The 19,266-nt window shown below is 41.2% G+C and overlaps 1 protein-coding gene across 1 annotated transcript in view; it reads left to right on the top strand.

Annotated features, from left to right (window-relative positions):
- ADCY8 (adenylate cyclase 8) overlaps positions 1-19,266 on the top strand; it is a 218,853-nt gene that overhangs the window by 94,651 nt on the left and 104,936 nt on the right. The window contains exons 6-7 of the mRNA XM_060115762.1: positions 8,667-8,825; positions 13,463-13,733. Of these exons, the coding sequence (XP_059971745.1) occupies positions 8,667-8,825; positions 13,463-13,733 (430 nt within the window). The remainder of the gene's footprint in view (positions 1-8,666; positions 8,826-13,462; positions 13,734-19,266) is intronic.

Below are 19,266 nucleotides of genomic sequence, written 5' to 3'. Positions count from 1 at the left end.
AGTAGAGGCCGGCGTGAAGTTGCACCAGCCTGAGGCGCATCTTGTGTTCTCCCGGGGAAGCTGTCCCTGGATCCCGGGACCCTGGCAGTGGCAGCTGCGCAGCTCCTTGGAGGGGAGGTGTGGAGAGTGACCTGTGCTTTCACACAGGCTTCTTGGTGGCTGTAGCAGCAGCCTTAGCATCTAATGCCCGTGTCTGGTGTCCGTGCTGATAGCCGCAGCTCACACGCGTCTCTGGAGCTCGTTTAGTTGGTGCTCTGAATCCCCTCTCCTCGTGCACCCCAAAACAGTGGTCTCTTGCCTCTTCAGCAGTTCCAGACTTTTTCCCAGACTCCCCAGCCAGCCGTGGCGCACTAGTCCCTTCAGGCTGTGTTCACGCCGCCAACCCCAGTCCTTCCCTGGGGTCTGACTTCCGAAGCCTGAGCCTCAGTTCCCAGCCCCGCCCGCCCCGGCAGGTGAGCAGACAAGCCTCTCGGGCTGGTGAGTGCCAGTCGGCACCGATCCTCTGTGCGGGAATCTCTCCGCTTTGCCCTCCACACCCCTGTGGCTGCGCTCTCCTCCGCGGCTCCGAAGCTTCCCTCCTCCACCACCCTCAGTCTCCGCCCGTAAAGGGGCTTCTAGTGTGTGGAAACCTTTCCTCCTTCACGGCTCCCTCCCACTGGTGCAGGTCCCGTCCCTATCCTTTTGTCTCTGTTTATTCTTTTTTCTTTTGCCCTACCCAGGTATGTGGGGAGTTTCTTGCTTTTTTGGGAGGTCTGAGGTCTTCTGCCAGCGTTCAGTAGGTGATCTGTAGGAGTTGTTCCACGTGTAGATGTATTTCTGATATATTTGTGGAGAGGAAGGTGATCTCCACATCTTACTCCTCCACCATCTTGAAGGTCCCTCCACGTTGGTCCTTTTGACCGAGATCCAAAGATTGTTTCCCTATACACACACATATATATATGTGGTGTGTATATGTGTGTACATATGTATATGTGTATGGTGTGTATGTGTGTTTGTGCATGTGCTTGCATGCAGATGTGTAGATATGCATCAGTATGTGAGCACCTATGTGTCTATACTTGTGTGTGCACGTGTATGTTTGTGCATATATATGTGTGTGTTAAGGATTTGAAGCAGGGCTTGGTGATCCCTACAATTCTAAATTCAGTCAATGGAGTTAGTGCACAGATAGTTGGTGACCTTGTAAGACATACTGGGGCTTCATCCCTCAGGCAATGGGAAGTCACTGACACTTGAAGTGGGGAAGTGTCATGTTCTGATCTGGGCTTGAGGAGGGTAACCATGGAGATGGATAACTCTCTCTCCAGTTTACTCTGGATGAGAGAAATCAGAGGCCAAGGGGAAGGAAACTGACTGGGAGATATTTTTGTAACAGTCCAGTAATGAGAACTGAGGACCTGAAATAGAGTAGTAGCTGTGAAATAGGAAAAGGTTATAATCCTCCAAAGCTGAGACCCTGAGTCCCCCAAGACACCATATGTGACATAGAAGTTTAAATTAAATCAAATATTTATCATTATAGTAAACTTACCTTATCAATTGGTAATACTCTAAGTATTTTGGACAGGGTTCCACTTTATTAAAGATAGAGTTTGTTGCTGGATGTGATCACAGCAAAGGTTCCTTGAAAGAGTGACTATAGCACCATGAGATGACTTAAAGGGAACGTACTGAGTGACCTTGACCTGCAGTCAGCAGACATAACCTGGTTCCTGCTTCTTCCCATTATTAAGTGTGTGGCTGTGGATGAATGTGACTTAACTTCTCAGAGCCTACATGGCCTCTTCTGTGAAATGGGAATCATAAGATCCCAAATTCAGAGTGTTCTTTTGAAAATTTAAGTAGATAGCATGCATGTTATCACCCTAGAAACATTTTTTAATAGGATCTTGCAATTAGGGCTGAGACTGGACACTGGGAAATTTGACTCAGTTAAGTTACAGAAAGCTCTTCTAGTAAAATAATAATAACAAAGGGTTTAATGAACACCTACTATATGCCATCAACTGAGATAAGGGTTTTACATAATTAGCTCATTTAGTCCTTATAACAATCCTGGGAGTTAGGCAGGCGTGGAGAGCAAAACATTGAACAACTAGTATGGCTAAAGCATGGACTAATCAGAATAGGCCAGGGAAGCCAATCAGAATGGATGTTAACCATAAACAACCAGTATAGCTATATGGGTACATCCTGACTAAGTTCTGAAATTAGGCTCCTACTTTACCAATGAGGAAACTGGAGCTTACGGAGTTTGGGTAATTGCCCGAAATCACACAGCTAGTCAGTGGCAGGATAAGGGCACCAATCTAGAACAATCTGATGCCAAAGCCATTGGTCTTAACAATTGTGGCATCCTACCTCCTAGCTCCAGATTTCTGCAATTGTTTCTGATGCCTGAAATCTGCCATTGATACCCAAAGGATCAAAGTATAGCCTAGGAGGTCTCACATACATCCTTAATAAGTTAGCAGAACTGACATTGAGAGGGAAGAAAAGTCAGTAAACTTCTGACAGTAACAAGATCATAAGCCTTAATCAAGCCTCTTAGTAAATTTATTCCATCAAAAAAAATATACCTGATTTTAGAAACATGATATTAGCTAGATGAATGGCAAAAAAAGTGATTGAATATAACTTTATTTCTACTAAAGCATTTAATAGCATCTCATGGATGTCTGTTCATAAAATTTAATTAATTAAAATAGGCTTAGATAATAATTCCATCATGTAGATTGAAAAGGGGCTCCAGGTGGCTCCTCTCACATGCCCTGGCTCTATTTTGGAAAGACTTGATAGCTGAGGAGACACTAGAGCTGATGGTGGGCTGTGTTTTATGCAGTATTTTTATTAATAATCTCCCAAGGCTCCCTTGATGAACCTTAATGAAAATTACAGAGCCTGGTCTTTTCAGCACAGTTGCTAAAAAGGCATGGAATGACACCAGAATGTCAAACAGGAACTGGCTTGTCCCTGATGGTTAACTGGAACAAAAGTCTTAATCCTTGTGACGGGGTTGCCCTGCCAAGCAACATGGCAGGACGAGGAATGAAAAGCAGGAGTTATTTTGCTTTCCTCGCTGGAGGCAAGAGTGCCCAAGCCCCCTGCCTGCCTCGCCGCATCTGTTCCTCCTTCTTTCTCCCTCCTGTGGTTCTTTTTTGCTCTTTGTCTCCCTCTCTCCCTTGCTTCTCTCTCTCTCTCTGTTTCTTTCCTCCTCAAACCCCCTTTCTCACCTTGTGCTGAAAAGTCACTGACAACAGCATCCACAAGGCTGCACTTCTCTTTGAAATGCATCAGAGTTGTCTTTAACATGAACAAGTATTCTTTTTGCAAAATTATTTACAATGGTGAAGCCTGAAACTATCTGGTAACAATAGCTGATAAAGCTAATGTGGATTGAATGCTCACCATGTGCCAGACACTATACTAAATAACCTTCCTGACTCACCTCACCTAATACTGACCACAGCCCTGAGAGGAAAATACTATTACTTTCCCCAATTTTCAGACGAGGAACTTGAAATTCTTGTAGGATAAATAACTTCCGGCCAATGACACGCAGCCTAAACAGTAGGGCGAAGACCCTGAGGCATGGTCATCTGACTCCCTAAATGTCTAAAGGCAGGGAAATGGTTAGATAAAGTTTTGCATATTACAAAATAGGGAAATGGGTAACCATTAAGTACCATGACTTACATTAATATTCAATGACATAAGAAAATGCTTGTGAGTTTAAAGAAGTACACATTGCAGAGTACAAGCACACACACACATACCATCTAGGGCAACCTTAGTTTTTTAAAATCTACTTTTACAGAGAGAGAAAGACATAGAGCTCAATGTGGGAAGTGGGTGGCTGGATTGCTTCTCTTGCTTTTCTCTCATGCAGTCCACTGTTTTTGAACAGGAATCCTGCTCCAGGTTTTCCCATTACCTTTCCACCCCCAAAAGGAGGAGGGTGATGCTGAAGGGAGTGCAAGCAGCAGGAAGGTGTCCAAAGAGCTCTCAGCTTGCAGTCTGGCATTGTGAGGGCCGATCAGGACCCATTACTTCCTGACCTTGAGCGAGTGACTTGACCTCTCTCTGCTCCAGCCTCCTTAGCTGTAAAATGGGGGGAAGCCATCCTAATGCAACCTCCATAAATACAGGAACTGATTTTCTGATTTGTCTATTTGGTTCCCTGCTTATATCTGCAGAGGACTTCAAGAGATGCTTATTGAATAAATGAACAAATGAGATAAATGGACTGTATATGTAGCATAGAGTGAGAATGAAACAACATCTTTTACGAAGATAAAAAGTCAACACAGAAGAGATAATATTTACATCTTAACTCTCTTGGAGCCTCAGTTCCCTCATCTGTAAAATGGAAATTTATAATTCTGATAGGTATCTACCTATCAGAACTGTTGTGGGCACCAGAATGAAGTATTTTGTGAAACTGCAACTTCCATGCTAGGATAAGACACGGTAGCTTTCCAACTTTTTAGAAGCAGATGGGCCCCATGGTTTGTAAGGCAGGATGACTCTGAAGTCCAATAAAGGCTATAGGATAGATCATGGTTGAAGGCAAAGTCGGGCTCCATGGCCACCATGCTGGCTGCTCCCACCCCAACAGTGAGTGATCCCTGAGCTACCCTCAGTGAACTCTGGAATCTACAGAAGGGAGCTTGTTATAAGTCTGCTGACTTTTTGGAATTAACTGGCAGAGACTGTGTCATCCATCTATTGGGCAGAGCCAGATCAAACCCCAGTGGTTCATGTACCCCTAAGCATGGCTCCTTTTTCAACATAAACCATTCAGGGTAGAGGAAATGGACCACTACATTTAGGCTCACACACCTGGGGTGAAATTCCAGCTATTCCACCTCTATATGTGTGACCTAAAGAAAGGAACTTCTTAGAACTCAGTTTCCTAATTTGTAAAATGGTACTGGTAATGGTACCCAGGGTTATTGTAAAGATAAGACTTGACACTTGCACAGAACACCCTGCACAGTGACCGTAGTTGACTTCCATAACTAACTCCCTTGTTTTTCCATTTTTCCCAGAATGTCCAAGGGCACTGTCACCTAGGGAGCTGAGGACCAATCACTCAGTTCTTACTACACTGTAAATTAGCTCATCCTTTTTGAACCAATATATGTCTAGGAACTGCCCAGTTGGTATATGAAATGGGTTGGTTGAAGCTATTTAGATGTAAATAGAGCAAATGCAGGCACAATTTTAGCAGGAAAGGGTAGTGTGATCAATTTTTTTGGTCTGATTCAACCTGTATATAGTTGTATAATTACAAATTGTTAATTTTGTTAATTACTAACAAAAATTAGTAGTAGCCACTATTTTTGAGTGTTCAAACTGCACCAGGTTAATTAAGTGCTTTATATACATGATTTTATAAACTATCCGAACAACTCTGAAAAAATCTGGTTTTCCTTCCCATTGCACCTAAGAAAACTGGGACTCGGAGACTAATGCAACTAGCATGAGGCCCACAGGTAGTAAGCTGAGATACCTAACTTCACATCCAGTCCTGCTTTAATGCAGACTCCATGCCCCTTGGTGGTGTTGAGAGTCACTTGCTTTGAGAAGCCCTTATCGTTCCCATTTTACAGAGGGGAATTTACTTCCTTTGCTCCAGTTTCCACAGCCAACAAGGGGTAGATGCAGCATTAGAACTCCAGTCTCTGCTCCCAAAGCTGAGGAGTTGGATATACTTCACCCACAGTACCAATCTGCTACTCTGCTAAAGTTTGTCTCTCTATTCATCCATTTATTTAACGGTGGAGAAAGTCTAATCTACAGATCAATGATGGCTGTCATTTCTCCAGCACCATCGATGGATTGGTTAATTGGCTAAAAAATGAACCATTTGAAGCATTTCAACTGAAAGAACATTTCTAAGGTTCTTCATCTTTTATCATATACCAAACACTCGTCTTTAATAGTTCAATGAAAGGAAATGACATCATCACTCTTATGCTGGTACACTGTTGCCTTATTGGTACCCAGCTTGATCTAGAGCTACAAAAAATAATAATAACTATTAAGTGGAGTCTTTATTTAAAATAAATCTTAGCTAGAAGCCCTCCATGAAAACAGATGAGAGCAAAGCTGCTTTAATTGAAAGGGGAAGATGTAGACGGTCCCCCCACTCCCCAACTGGCCACACACACCTCCGTGGTTCCCCAGGGACTCTTAGAAGCATCTCGGGACAATAAGGGGCTACAGAGCAAGAAAGGTTTTGAGCTTTGTCCATGAATTCAACAAATACTTCTGAGCACTGTGTGCTAAGCGCTGTGCTAAGTGTGGGCATGTGGAAATGAAAGGTGGTACCCCTGCCCTCCAGAAGCTCAGAGTTTGTGGAGAAAAAGAGCAGGTGCTGATGTTTATAAGACGAGTGATCTATAGGCACTTTTTTTTCTTTACTTGTGACTGATGAGGCACAGCAATGCATCGGTGGGACTCTACTTTGGAAAAATTGAAAAGGACCTGTAACTCAGAGCAGAATTCCCTCCATTTTAGCTTCAAGAATGCTCAAAGGCCCCCTCCCCCCTCAAGAACTGATCTTGAAACACATGGAATGTGTTTGTAGTTCTGTGCAACCGCTGGGTAGCCTTTCCAAAGAGGATCGCTGTCTGTAAATTATTCATTACTCCTCCGTAATTTCATTCTTCTCTTTTATTAAGTCAAATCCCAGACACAACAAAAAGAAAAACAGTGCAATGAAAAAGTTTGTCTTCTTATGATTTTTGTTTTGTAGAAGAAAATTAAAAATCTAAATGTCTTTTCATTAAGATGTTCCAGTGCATTCCCTGTACAGTGTTAATTGCCTAATGGCATTAGCATGGTGTGCTGTTTAATAGACCCTCACAATTAGTTGGCAAAGCACTTTAACATCAATTATCTCCTTTGGGGCTCACAAAGGCTCTGTAAGTGAAACAATCAGCTAGAGCTTTATTCTATAACCATTGAAACTCTGGATAAGATTAAGCTGTTTGCCCAGAATCACACGCCACATACAGTGTCTATGTTGCAAGGAGTATGAGGTTTAAAAAACAGCAGCTCCAGTTTAGTCTTAGAATCATGCTTACCAGCTATGTGGCCACAAGACAATAGGTTAACTTTCCTGCAGCTCCTTCATATGTGATAAGCAACCAAGTAGTCCTTAGTATGTGCCAGGGACTATTCTCAACTCTCTACATATCTTTATTCACTTAACCCTGACAATGCTATTATCGCTCCCTTTATATAGATAGAAGTTAAGTAACGTGCCTAAGGTCATGCAGCTAGTAAGTGACAGAGCAAGATATAAACTCAGGTAGTCTGGCATTAGAGTCCATATTACACCCTCTACTAGAGTGATGCTCATATAATGAGAATGATGTAGATTGGGAATGATGATTGTACCAGTCAGGATGGTCCTGCTTATGCTGAAGTAACAAACATCCCCCCAAATCGCAGTGGCTTAAAACAGCAAAGATTCACTTTTCACTCACATTTCCTGTCCATTATGAGATGGTTGAGGGAATGGCAGGGTACCACTATACATAATCCTCATTCAGGTACCGTGGTTAAGAAGGCCTCATCACCAAGTGTCCTCGACTGATGCCGGACACAGAAAAAAAAGAAAAGCCAAAGGAGTGTGGTTGATCAGGCTTTTAAAACTTCTGCCCAGAAATGACCCATATCACTTCTGCTCACATTTTATTGGCTAAAAATAACATGAAATATATAGGAAAGTATAATCCTAATATGTGTTTGGATATTGTGGTACAAGACATGGTGAACAGCACAGATGACCTGCCTCATAGAAACTCAATGAGAAAGCATCAGAAACTAAAATGCTCTTTTCAAGTGCTCGATGCTGTTTCTCCTCTTGCTTTATTGAATTTTTGAAATGGCCTCTACTGTTTTCATTATCAGTGGATGAAGGGTTTGTGTATAAAAACTGTATACACAAGGGCTTCCCTGGTGGCGCAGTGGTTGAGAGCCCGCCTGCCAATGCAGGGGACACGGGTTCGTGCCCCGGTCCGGGAAGATCCCACATGCCGCGGAGCGGCTAGGCCCGTGAGCCATGGCTGCTGAGCCTGTGTGTCCGGAGCCTGGGCTCCGCAACGGGAGAGGCCACAACAGTGAGAGGCCCGCGTAACTCAAAAAAAAAAAAAAACTGTACACACATACAGGGTTTTTTGTTTACTTCTTCCTCCTCCTCCTCATTTTTTAAAAAAATTCTTATTTTACACTGGATTATAATTGATTTACAATGTTGTGTGAGGGAAATGGAATAAAAATTAAAATATTTAGGTTGGAAATGGAGTGTGCAATGAAGTGCAGAAACTATAATCTATCCCAGGTTTGTACAGTAGTGAGTAGAGAGAGAGATTGATGCCATTCCCTGAGACAGAAGTTATATAGGATGAGCAGGTTTGGGGAGAAGGGTGATAAGAGCCCTTAAACATTCAGACAAAAGACTAGTAGAGTTTGGAGGAGGAAGGGTATCTTTCTGTTATCAGGAAATCCAAGAAGGCTTCATGGAAGAGGTAGCATATGAATGGACAGGAGTTGAATTTATGGAGTAGACAAGACCCAGGCTGCCACCCAGGCCAAGGGTGACTACACTGGCCTTTTACATGTGTCTCTGCATTCACCTATGTTGACAGGTATGTGCGGTCAAGGACAAAGCATGATGTTGACATGCGGATTGGAATCCACTCGGGCTCAGTGCTATGTGGCGTGTTGGGTCTACGGAAGTGGCAGTTTGATGTCTGGTCTTGGGATGTGGATATTGCAAACAAACTTGAATCTGGAGGAATCCCTGGGTAAGCCAAAGCAAAACCCTCTTCTTGCTTAACACTTATCATTTGCTCACTTTGTGACAGTGGGTTTCCCATGTGCAGAATTCAGAAGTATATGTCCAAGAAGCAATTATTTTGGAGGTGACAGAACATTAAAACATCATGCAGGGGCTTCCCTGGTAGCGCAGTGGTTGAGAGTCTGCCTGCCGATGCAGGGGACACGGGTTCGTGCCCCGGTCCGGGAAGATCCCATGTGCCGTGGAGCGACTAGGCCCGTGAGCCATGGCCGTTGAGCCTGCGCGTCTGGAGCCTGTGCTCCACAACGGGAGAGGCCACAACAGTGAGAGGCCCGCGTACCGCAAAAAAATAAACAAACAAACAAACAAAAAAAACATCATGCAAATATTGGCCTCAAAACTTTAGTGACATTTGTCATAGGCAATGAGGATGGTGAGATGACACTCAGGTGTTCAGGACCTAGCCCTGCAAAGCATTGGTTTTCAGATTTGATTTTACATTGGAACCAGAAGAGGAGCATTTTAAAAATCCTGGTGTTCCAGACCCCAGACCAGTTCATGTAAAGCAAAATCTGTGCAGAATCTATTTTAAGTTCTTAAAGCAATTCTCATGGGCAGCCAGGGTTAAGACTTACAGACCTACTATATGACCTTACCTTTCCTTTGAAAACTCAGACATATCTCTGAACTTTCCATGATTTGAAATTGTTTGGCTTTTTATTTTTCTGCTTTTTTAATGTCTGTTATTTCCCCTTCCTATCAATCACTATTTGTAGGAAAAAAACTCAGCTTACTTTTCCTTTCAATGAGCGAGATAGCCCCCAATGCTAAACACATCTTGAGTAGTGCTAAATACCATGAATACATCATATCATTTGATCTCTCAACACCCCATGTAGTAAATCGTGGCTTCCTTGTTTTAATGGGGAGACTGAGGCTCAAAGAAATTAAATCTGTCACATAAACGCAGCTATTAAGTGCCTCACTACCCATCACTGTCTTCCACTGTTAATTTATCAGTCCAGTTTTTTCAAGATTGTCCTTGTATTATGAATCTCCAGTCCCTCTGTGTCCCCAGTGACTAGCGTGATATATAGAACCTAGGAAGAAGGGAGGGAGGCATCCAACACCACAGCATAATGATTGATAGTCTGTAACCCGCAGTCATGCAGAATCCATACGTAGTTTTTTAAACCATCAATAGCGACGCCCTACCCTCAGAGTTTCTGATCGCTGTGTCTGGGATGGGAACCGAGAATATGCCTCCCTAACAAGTTCCCAGGTGATGCTGACGCTGCTGGCCTTGGTACCTCATTTTGAGGACCACTGTTCTCAACCTTTAGTTAAATGAAACAATGTATATAAAGTCCTTTGCCCAGGAAATAGCTGTGGTTGTAGTAATGACCCTATGATGTAGCTGTAGGGTCTTGGAAAGACTCTGAAAGTGAATGTTTTTGTCTCAATCCAGCACTGCCATCTACCACTGATGGGACTTTGGTCTAGTTACTTACTCACTGCCTCTGAGCCAGTTTCACTGTCAGCAAAGTGAAGGGAAAAAAATGCTTTATCACCTGTAGTTGTTGGAAGAATGGAAATTATATGAGATGATCCATGGAACAAAGCACATAATACATTTGGCTACAAAGTAACATTTACACAAAATAAGTGCTGCCCAACTGTTAGATCTTATTTACTATCATGACTATTATTAGTATATCCTGGCATTTAATATTAACAGTAAGTGTCAGATTTACCTGACATTCAATATATGAGAATATTGTCTGAGAACTGACTCATTTCCTTACAGGGAAATGTAATCCCCAGACTCTCAGCTGCAGATGCATTACTCCAAAGCTCAGGTAGTAGCAAGGATGAAAATGAACACCTAAAATCCAGTTTCAATCAAAGCATTTAAATATTGATTAGAACTTCAGCAGAAGGATCAGGAATAAGTAACGGCAAGGATGTCCTTCACTATGGAAAACATAATATTGATTTAGGATATGCAAACATTAGTTCCCCGAGCGTTGACAGCAGAATAATAAAATGTAGAATCTAGAGAAAATACCAAATGGAGTGGTATTTAACTTGATTATTTTAAAAGAAAATCAGCCATTAGACTTTACGAAACACGACCAGGAGTTTCATTTTGCCTGGGAGAAAAAGACAGCTTTCAAGCACCCAGCTCTGAGCTTGATCTGAGAAAGACTGGGACATCTATTTGTTTCATGAAAGGTCAAACATCTTTTCTATTCTCCTAGGTCAACACTACTGAGTTCCTATGTATTGACAAAATTTATCATGAGAATATCTTGTAATTAGCACTTTTCTCAAGAGAGCTCAAAACATCTTTCACATGCTTTTATTTTTAATACAGGCATACCTTGGAGATATTGCAGAGTGGGTTCCTGACCACCACAATAAAGCAAATATTGCAATAAAGCGAGTCACATGAATTTTTGGTTTCCCAGTGTATATAAGTTATGTTAACATTATACCATAGTCTATTACATGTGCAATAACATTATGTCTAAAGAAATCAATATACATACCTCAATTAAAAATACTTTATTGCTAAAAAATGTTAACCATCATCTGAACCTTCAGCTAGTTGTAATCTTTTTGCAACAGTAACATCAAAAATCACTGATCACAGATCATCATAGCAAATATAATGAAAAAGTCTGAAACATTTTGAGAATTACTAAAATGTGAGACAGGGACATGAAGTGAACAAACGCTCTTGGAAAGACAGACTTGCTCAACTCAGGGTTGCCACAAACCTTCAATTTGGAAAAAATGAAGTATCTGTGCAGTACAAAAAAGGGAAGCACAATAAAACGAGGTATGCCTGTATCTTACCTCACGTTTGAAACCAATGTCTATATACAAGGATATTTATTTGGAAAACATGCAGAATGTGCCTTAAATGAGCAGAAATGCATTGTTTGTAGTTTCTGTTTCTTTACATGTTCTTTGCAGTGGATTATTCTCTCTGTAAGCAAGAACTTAGCAGGATGGGTAAGGGGGGTAACAGGAGAAGTAGAGGCAGCACTGAAGAAAATGCATTTGGAAACATCACTTTAAAAAAAATTGTTTCCTTGGATATATTGTTTCTAGAATCCAGAAGCCAAGCAAAGTCTTAAGTATCTACCTTATTCATTCATTCATTCATTCATTTAAAAGAGCACTGAAGTCAGCCTAGGGAAATGAACTTGTGCTGAATCGGGGAGTAGGAAATTGTGTGGAAAACACAGCGTGAGCATTCTAGGCAGGAAGAATGGCTTGTTCTGAGTTTAGTAGGTGTGAAGCAGCACCTTGAATTTGACGACATGCCAATTACTCGATTAGCTGGAGAGAGTGTCAGAAAATGAGTCTTGAAGTCGCAGGGCCCAGAGAGTGGAGGTCTTAGAGACCTTGTTCAGAATTTAAAGTGTACCCTATAAGCCTTGAGGAGGCATGGAATAAACAACAGAAATAAGATAATGGCATTTTTGAAAATAATCCTAATGATTTAAGGGTTTGTTCTTGTAGCATGTGCAGTGTACCATGCATTATTTTAACTACTTTACACGAATCAACTCTTACAATACTCACGAAGACCCTAAAAAATGGATACTATTACTTTTCCCATCGTTATGGGTGAGATAACAGACTCATGGAAAGCTTAAATAACTTGCACAAGATCTCTCAGCCAGCAAGTGGCAGAGCTAGGGTTTCAATCCAGGGAATCTGGCCAAAGCATCCATGCTTGTAACCACCAAGCTAGTCTACCCAGACCACAATGCAGCACAATAAGTAGTCTGATTGAGTTAGGCAGTTATGAGAACAGAACAACTCTTGCCCAGAAGGATTTACCATGTGACATTCCCACAATTCACATCTGATCTTTAAGGCTCTTGATGTCATCTGTTGTTTTGCTAAAAAAGAAATGTGAATCTTGAACTATGATGGCTGATATGAGTCTCTTACCTTGTGAGTGAGCCTAACCAGTTGCCAGCCTGCACGTATCCACAGCTGTGTTCTCTTCTGCTTTCCATATACACATTACAGGGGAAATTACATCTTACAGTGGTTTTCCTAAAGGACCCTCCATGTAGCCCTGTGGACTTATAAGACCTGCCTCTGTTCTTAAGAAGATTATAGACAAGTTGAAGAAATAAGGCACAAATATGTGAAAATTGAAAAGATAGGAAAAGTTCCAAAACACTAAGCACTACATTTGCATGGTGATAGGACAAGAATTGCCATTGAGTTCAGAAACATCCATGGAACTTGTTTTTCCAAAATAATCAACATGACTGAAAAAATCACTGATTCTTAAAAGTTGCTGGGATCAGGCTGACAGTCAGAAGAAAAACCAAAGGAAGTGCTTAAATGTGGCTCAATGGGACTGCGATTTATCAGAGGCTACAGCGACCCTTGGGGTGAAGTTGGTGATAGATACCTGCTCATTGATTTATGCTTATACTTTTGTTTTCTTTTATTCTTTCTACTTTTTCAGGGGAACAGATACTGTCCTTGAGGACACGTCCTCACAGCACTCACGCACAGCCCTGGTGTTGGGTTTGCACAGAACCAAAAACAGAGATGGCCTTTGCAAGCCACGTCAGGTGTATAACAACCTATGCTTTGTCCACACAGGAGGATTCACATTTCTAAAGCCACGCTGGACTGCCTCAACGGTGATTATAATGTGGAAGAGGGTCATGGTAAAGAGAGGAACGAATTCTTGAGGAAGCATAATATAGAGACCTATTTAATTAAGCAGCCTGAGGAGAGTCTGCTCTCTTTGCCTGAAGACATCGTCAAGGAATCTGTGAGCTCCTCAGACAGGAGAAACAGTGGGGTGACATTCACAGAAGGATCTTGGAGCCCCGAGCTGCCCTTTGATAACATAGTGGGGAAACAGAACGTAAGTCCTGGCTTCCTTCTTCTGGTTTGCTGTGAATGCATGTGCACCTCCATCCCAGTTGCCTCAGAGAAGACCAATTCATCTTTAACCCTTTCTCTGCTGAGTGCCTTAATCGTAATTGACCAAATGTATCACCTCAGGACAGAATTAACCTACTATGCCATTCCAGGAAATGCCAGAAATACCAGAGGGTTCCCACCACCCTCTCCTTTTTTTTAGACCTAGCTAAAAATAAATGTCATGTGAAGCTGAATTATAATTTTACCAAAATTAATTACTCATGTTGGAAAAGATAAACCTCATTTTATTAAACTAACAACGAAGGGGGAAGGTCAAGTCCATGTGAATATAATTTTTTTAGGTAGTTGGCCAGCTAGGAGTACCGAGGTGCCCTCTGAAATTTAAAATCAGGAGGGCATTGTTGATTTGGAAACATAAAAGCTGCAAGCGAGGTAAGGATGAGGGCATTCAAGAGTAGTAAGCAATTTCAAAGCCACCCACATAATGCTATTCTTATGTAGTGTGGATTTGCATCTTCCATGAGGGATAAAACAACCAAGTCAGTACATCAGGTGTAAGTTATCAATCGTCAAATTATTTTTAAAAGTATATCTTCAAATACCAGAATCACACTAAACCCAATGAGCTGCTCTGACACTGAGAGGCACCAGAGAACTGAAGTTGATCAAGGGAGAACCAAAGTGGATTCAGAGATGCTCCCCTCTCCAGAATGCTTGTTCAGAGCATGGGCAAAATCACCTGCTCTAACAGGTTTTCTCTTCCCTTCCCTTAGGCCAGGCACGTATAGTTGAACTCATGTAAGTTGTGTGACTTCGTTGTACTTTTTTAAAGAAACTAACCCAAGAAAAGCCACTATATAAGACTTGTAAACAGCTTCTGATATTCTCCCGAGCCAAGGAAAAGCTGAGAGTACTATGAAATAAATAGACCAAATTGATAGTGTCTGGAGCTTTATGAAGACATATATGTGTTCATTGTTCTAATCCACATACCTGAACATTTCTTATTAACTTGTCATTAAGAAAAATCTGTCTGCTTAAAGACATTTAAAATGGAAAAGGTTAAAATGCTGAAAGTCTTGCCTCTGTATTCTGCATTTGAAAGATTGATGGGGCGCTCTGAGGCCAGGTTAACCTTGGTTTCCTTGCAGCTCTATGTGAAGGAGCTAAAGATCAATGCATGGACCCCATTCACTGGACAAAGATGCAGGTTGAACCCTTGAACCCAGCCCACATGCCTTGCAAGAGTCTTTAATATTCTTTTGTGAGTGTTTACTTTCCCCCAAAATTATTATGCCTACACAAGACATCACTGATTTCAACGCCTACCTCTTTCCATCCCTGAATTGGTATGCATGGTACAATTTTCTATTATAGTATATTACAGTCTTAAATACTTCCTGGAGTTGGTGCATGCCCAGCTGAAAGTACCCTCTGTTTCCTCTGCCTATTGTTAGCTTGAGCCTGAATGCTGCTTATTTTAAAATGATGCATGCCTCACCCTGAACACTTGAATAATTCTTCATAAAGTTTTCTCTCTTGGTTTTTTGTTTTTCTTTTTCTTTTTGGTCTTTCCTTTTGAAAAACTCTGTCCGTTTAAGCTGATTGTGGAAATGGGGATAATTCCTAATTGTTCTAATCTCAGTGTGTACCTATCCTTGCTACTAGGAATTGAGAACCCAGAGGAGAGGTAGAGGTGCTTGATTTTAATTCAGGATTGATTGATCTGGTAGAATTATATAGGAATACTGGAAATAGGTAGCTGCTGATTTCCTAGAGATATTTACTGATGTCATCAAATAGTTTTTATAAAAGATGTCATTATTAGTCAAAGATTATTATTCTTGGTGTTTAACCATACCATATATTTCTTATGATGCCTGAGTTTTGCCTGTATTTGCCATCTTCAACATGAATAATCTCAATTTTTTTTGATGTCTTCAGACTTAAGAGTCAATGAATGTATGCTGATATTCATAAATAACCAAGTGGCACTAAACATTTTGGAAATGATTGAGTCAGTTAAGATGGTCACAAGCATCAGAGTTGCACTTATGCTTAGCTCTGGAAGTCAGTGAGCCATATGTGCAATTCAGAGACATAATGTATGCCTGGAAGAGATCAAAACTGGTCTGGCTGAGCCTGTGCTCTGCCAAAACACCCAGTCAATACCACAGAAAGCCCAGACCATCTGAATGTTTGCATAACACAGATAAAACATACTAATGCTTCACTGGGGATTTGCTAGCTAAATTGGCCAGATGTTTTAGTTTCTATTGATTCACAAAGTATGCTTTGAAATATTTTTAATGACATTGGTATGTCATGCCATAATCTGTGCTATATAGACAGCAGATGTTCGGATAGTTGCATTCTCATGTATTCATTCATTCAATAAAGATTAATTGAGCATCTGTTACATGCCAACTACTGCTAGTAAGAAAAGAGAAGGAGGGACAGAGGAAAGAAACACTTTAGAGATAAAGTCAGCCGGTAGTGTATATGCTTCATGAAGACAGGAATTGTATCTCTTTCCCTTATCACTATTTAGTCCATAATTAGAACAATACCTGGTAAGTAACAGGACTTGCTTGCAGTTTGCTGAATGAATTAATTAAATGACAGATGTGGGTGGTACAGGAGAAGACCCAGTCAAGTTTGACTTCCAGGTTTTTTGCTTAGATGTGACTGGTTAGATTGTAGAACTGCCCAATGAAATAAAAAACAGTGGAATGGAAGGAGATTGGGTGAGAAACACTAAGAATTTAGTTTAGGACATGTTAAACTTGAAATACCTAGGAGAGGTCCAGGGAGAGGTATCCAAAAGGCTATTGAACACACACTTCTGAAGCTCAGGGATGTGAGTTTGGCAGCATTTGAGTGCTAGATGAAGCCATGAAAATGAAAGAGATAACTGCAAGGAATATGTAAAATAAAACACTAAGAAGGTACAAGACAGACCTATAGGAACACCAGATGGAGGTGAAAGAGAGTCAGGATCCCATGACAGAGACAGATAGGAAGCAAAGGGACCAGAAGAGGATTAGGCAGTGTGGTATCATGGAAGCCTACAGAGCAGAGCATTTTGAGAAGAACAGGGTGACCAACACTGTCAAATGTAGCCAAGAGGTGCAGTAAGATGAAGACTGGAAACTGCCATTGGGAATTGGATTGGAAAACGTCATTGGCAAAAGACAGATTTGACACAGTGGCGACGTCAGAAGCCAAACTGTCCCAGTTGATAAGCAAGAGCTCTGGATTTCCAAGAACCCCAACTCTATCCCAGTCCCCTCTGCTCCCCATTTCAGGGATCTGTCAGTGGTTTGCAGGAGCAAAAGAAGTCACTTAGAATTATTTCTGGCCCCTATCTGAGTCTTCCAGTCCCTGTCTATGCCTGAAGATAATCTCTTGTTTTTGATGTTGTGCATCTTCCCAGCCCTTATAATCTGTGTCTAGTTAAGCTAAAATTGTTGGTTCAACCCACTCTTGGACACCCTGAGCACTTATGCTTTGCGTCCCTGACTCCTGACATGGGCCAGTGTCCTGCCCACTGATTTGGTATCCTGGATCCCTGAATCCTGGCTCAGATAGCTGTGAGGCTTCCTATGCTCTGAGCCTCTGAGTGGAATGAAATTAAGAAAACTAGAAGGCAAGAAGCTTATGATCACAGGTGGACTATTGAAATGTAAGGTTACAAAAGTAGAAGTAGGTAGTTGAAGTACACCAAAAGTGAACATTTTTGACATGGGGGAGGATGGCCAGAAATTTCAAGGCTAAGTTGTTGGAATGAGTCATCAAAATGGTCATTGAATTTCTCAGAATAAAGACAAAATTTGAGATGACAATGAAGACTTAAGAAAAGGGTCCTCATATGAAAGATTGTATTTTCCCCTTCTGGTTGCATGCTACAACTAAAATCTATTTGTAAGCTTGAGCTCTGGTTCATTCAATTATTTAACAGATGTTAGTATTCTAGATGCTGAGGGTCAAGTATTTAGAGGACGGACTTGGTCCCTGTCCTCCAAGAGTTACATTTTAAGGGAGTGGAGAGTGCAGACAATTAACCAAAACACAAAAGTTCTGAGAAGGAAATAGAGGTGAATATACGACTAGGGGGCAGATAGAATTACCGCAGATAGGGTCATCAAGAGACCTCTGAAAATGTGACTTGAGTGCCGAAAGGACCCTGCATTTGAATAATCAGGAAAAGAGCATTATAGATAGAGGAAACAGCTAGTGCAAAGGCCCTGGGGTGGGAAAAATTTGGTATGTTAGAGCAAAAAGGCCCAAGTGGCTAGAGCATAGTGAGTAGGGAAAGAAGGAATACAAGATGAAGTTAAAGGAGACAGACATTGATCTTGAAAGCCTAGTTGACTTTGGATTTTATTCTAAGGGAAGTGATAGAAATATTTTAAGCTGGCCAGTGACATGATTGGATTTGGATGTTTAAGAGATCACTTTAGCTGCCTGTGGAGAATGGATTATAGGGACCAAGAATGGACTCCTTAGACAAACAGCATCTTTACTTATGATTTACAAGAGGATACCAAAGGGTGAAGCTTTTATGTCGCTATAAAGTGTATTGTGTAACGATATGAATCATTTTAACTTGATTTTTATGACAAGTGATAATGCCAAGAGAGGTGGAGCCACTCTGTTAGAAGCAAACCCCCTTTTAGAGCCTGGGTGCTGTCCCTCATATATTGAGAAATCATCACCATTGTCCCATCCATCCCTTTTACATTGATCACGGCATCATAACCCAGGCATTTTTCTATTCCTCCTCCAGACCTTTTAAAAGAATCACCTGGGGAAAAGTACACATTTGGTACTTCCGTTTTCTATATTAGTTGTTTCTGCAGAGTAGAAGTCATTTGGTCATTATTGTTATCATGAAGTTCATATGTGCACTGGGAAGATTGAAAACACAAAAGAAATTTCTGTACAGGCAAACCTCAGAGATATTGCAGGTCTGATTCCAGACCACGGCCATAAAGCAAATATCACAATAAAGCAAGTCACACTGAGTTTTTGGCTTCCCAGTGCATATAAGTTATATTAACACTACACTGTATTCTATTAAGTGTGCAATAGCATTATATCTAAAAAAAACAATGTATGCAAGTGTAATTAAAAAACACTTTATTGGTAAAAAATGCTTACCATCATCTGAGCCTTCAGCAAGTCATAATAGTAACATCACAGATCACTGATCACAGATCACCATAACAAATATAACTATTATGAAAAAGTTTGAAATATTGTGAGAATTACCAAAATCTGACACAGACATACCAAGTAAGCAAATACTGCTTTTAAAAATGGCACCAATAGATTTGCTTGATGCCGGGTTGCCACAAACCTTCAATTTGTAAAGCTCGCAGTATCTGCAAAGCTCAACAAAGTGAAACGCGATAAAACAAGGTATGCCTGTGTTCTGCACAACAAGTCAGAAAGCAAATGTGTTTCATTGCCAGGAATATAGATAAATATCCACAGCATCATTAACGCTA

This window comes from Mesoplodon densirostris, chromosome 13 (genome assembly GCF_025265405.1).
Source record: "Mesoplodon densirostris isolate mMesDen1 chromosome 13, mMesDen1 primary haplotype, whole genome shotgun sequence".
NCBI lineage: Eukaryota > Metazoa > Chordata > Mammalia > Artiodactyla > Ziphiidae > Mesoplodon > Mesoplodon densirostris.
Note: the sequence above shows the minus strand (reverse complement) of the source record. Positions and strands in the feature narration are given on the sequence as shown.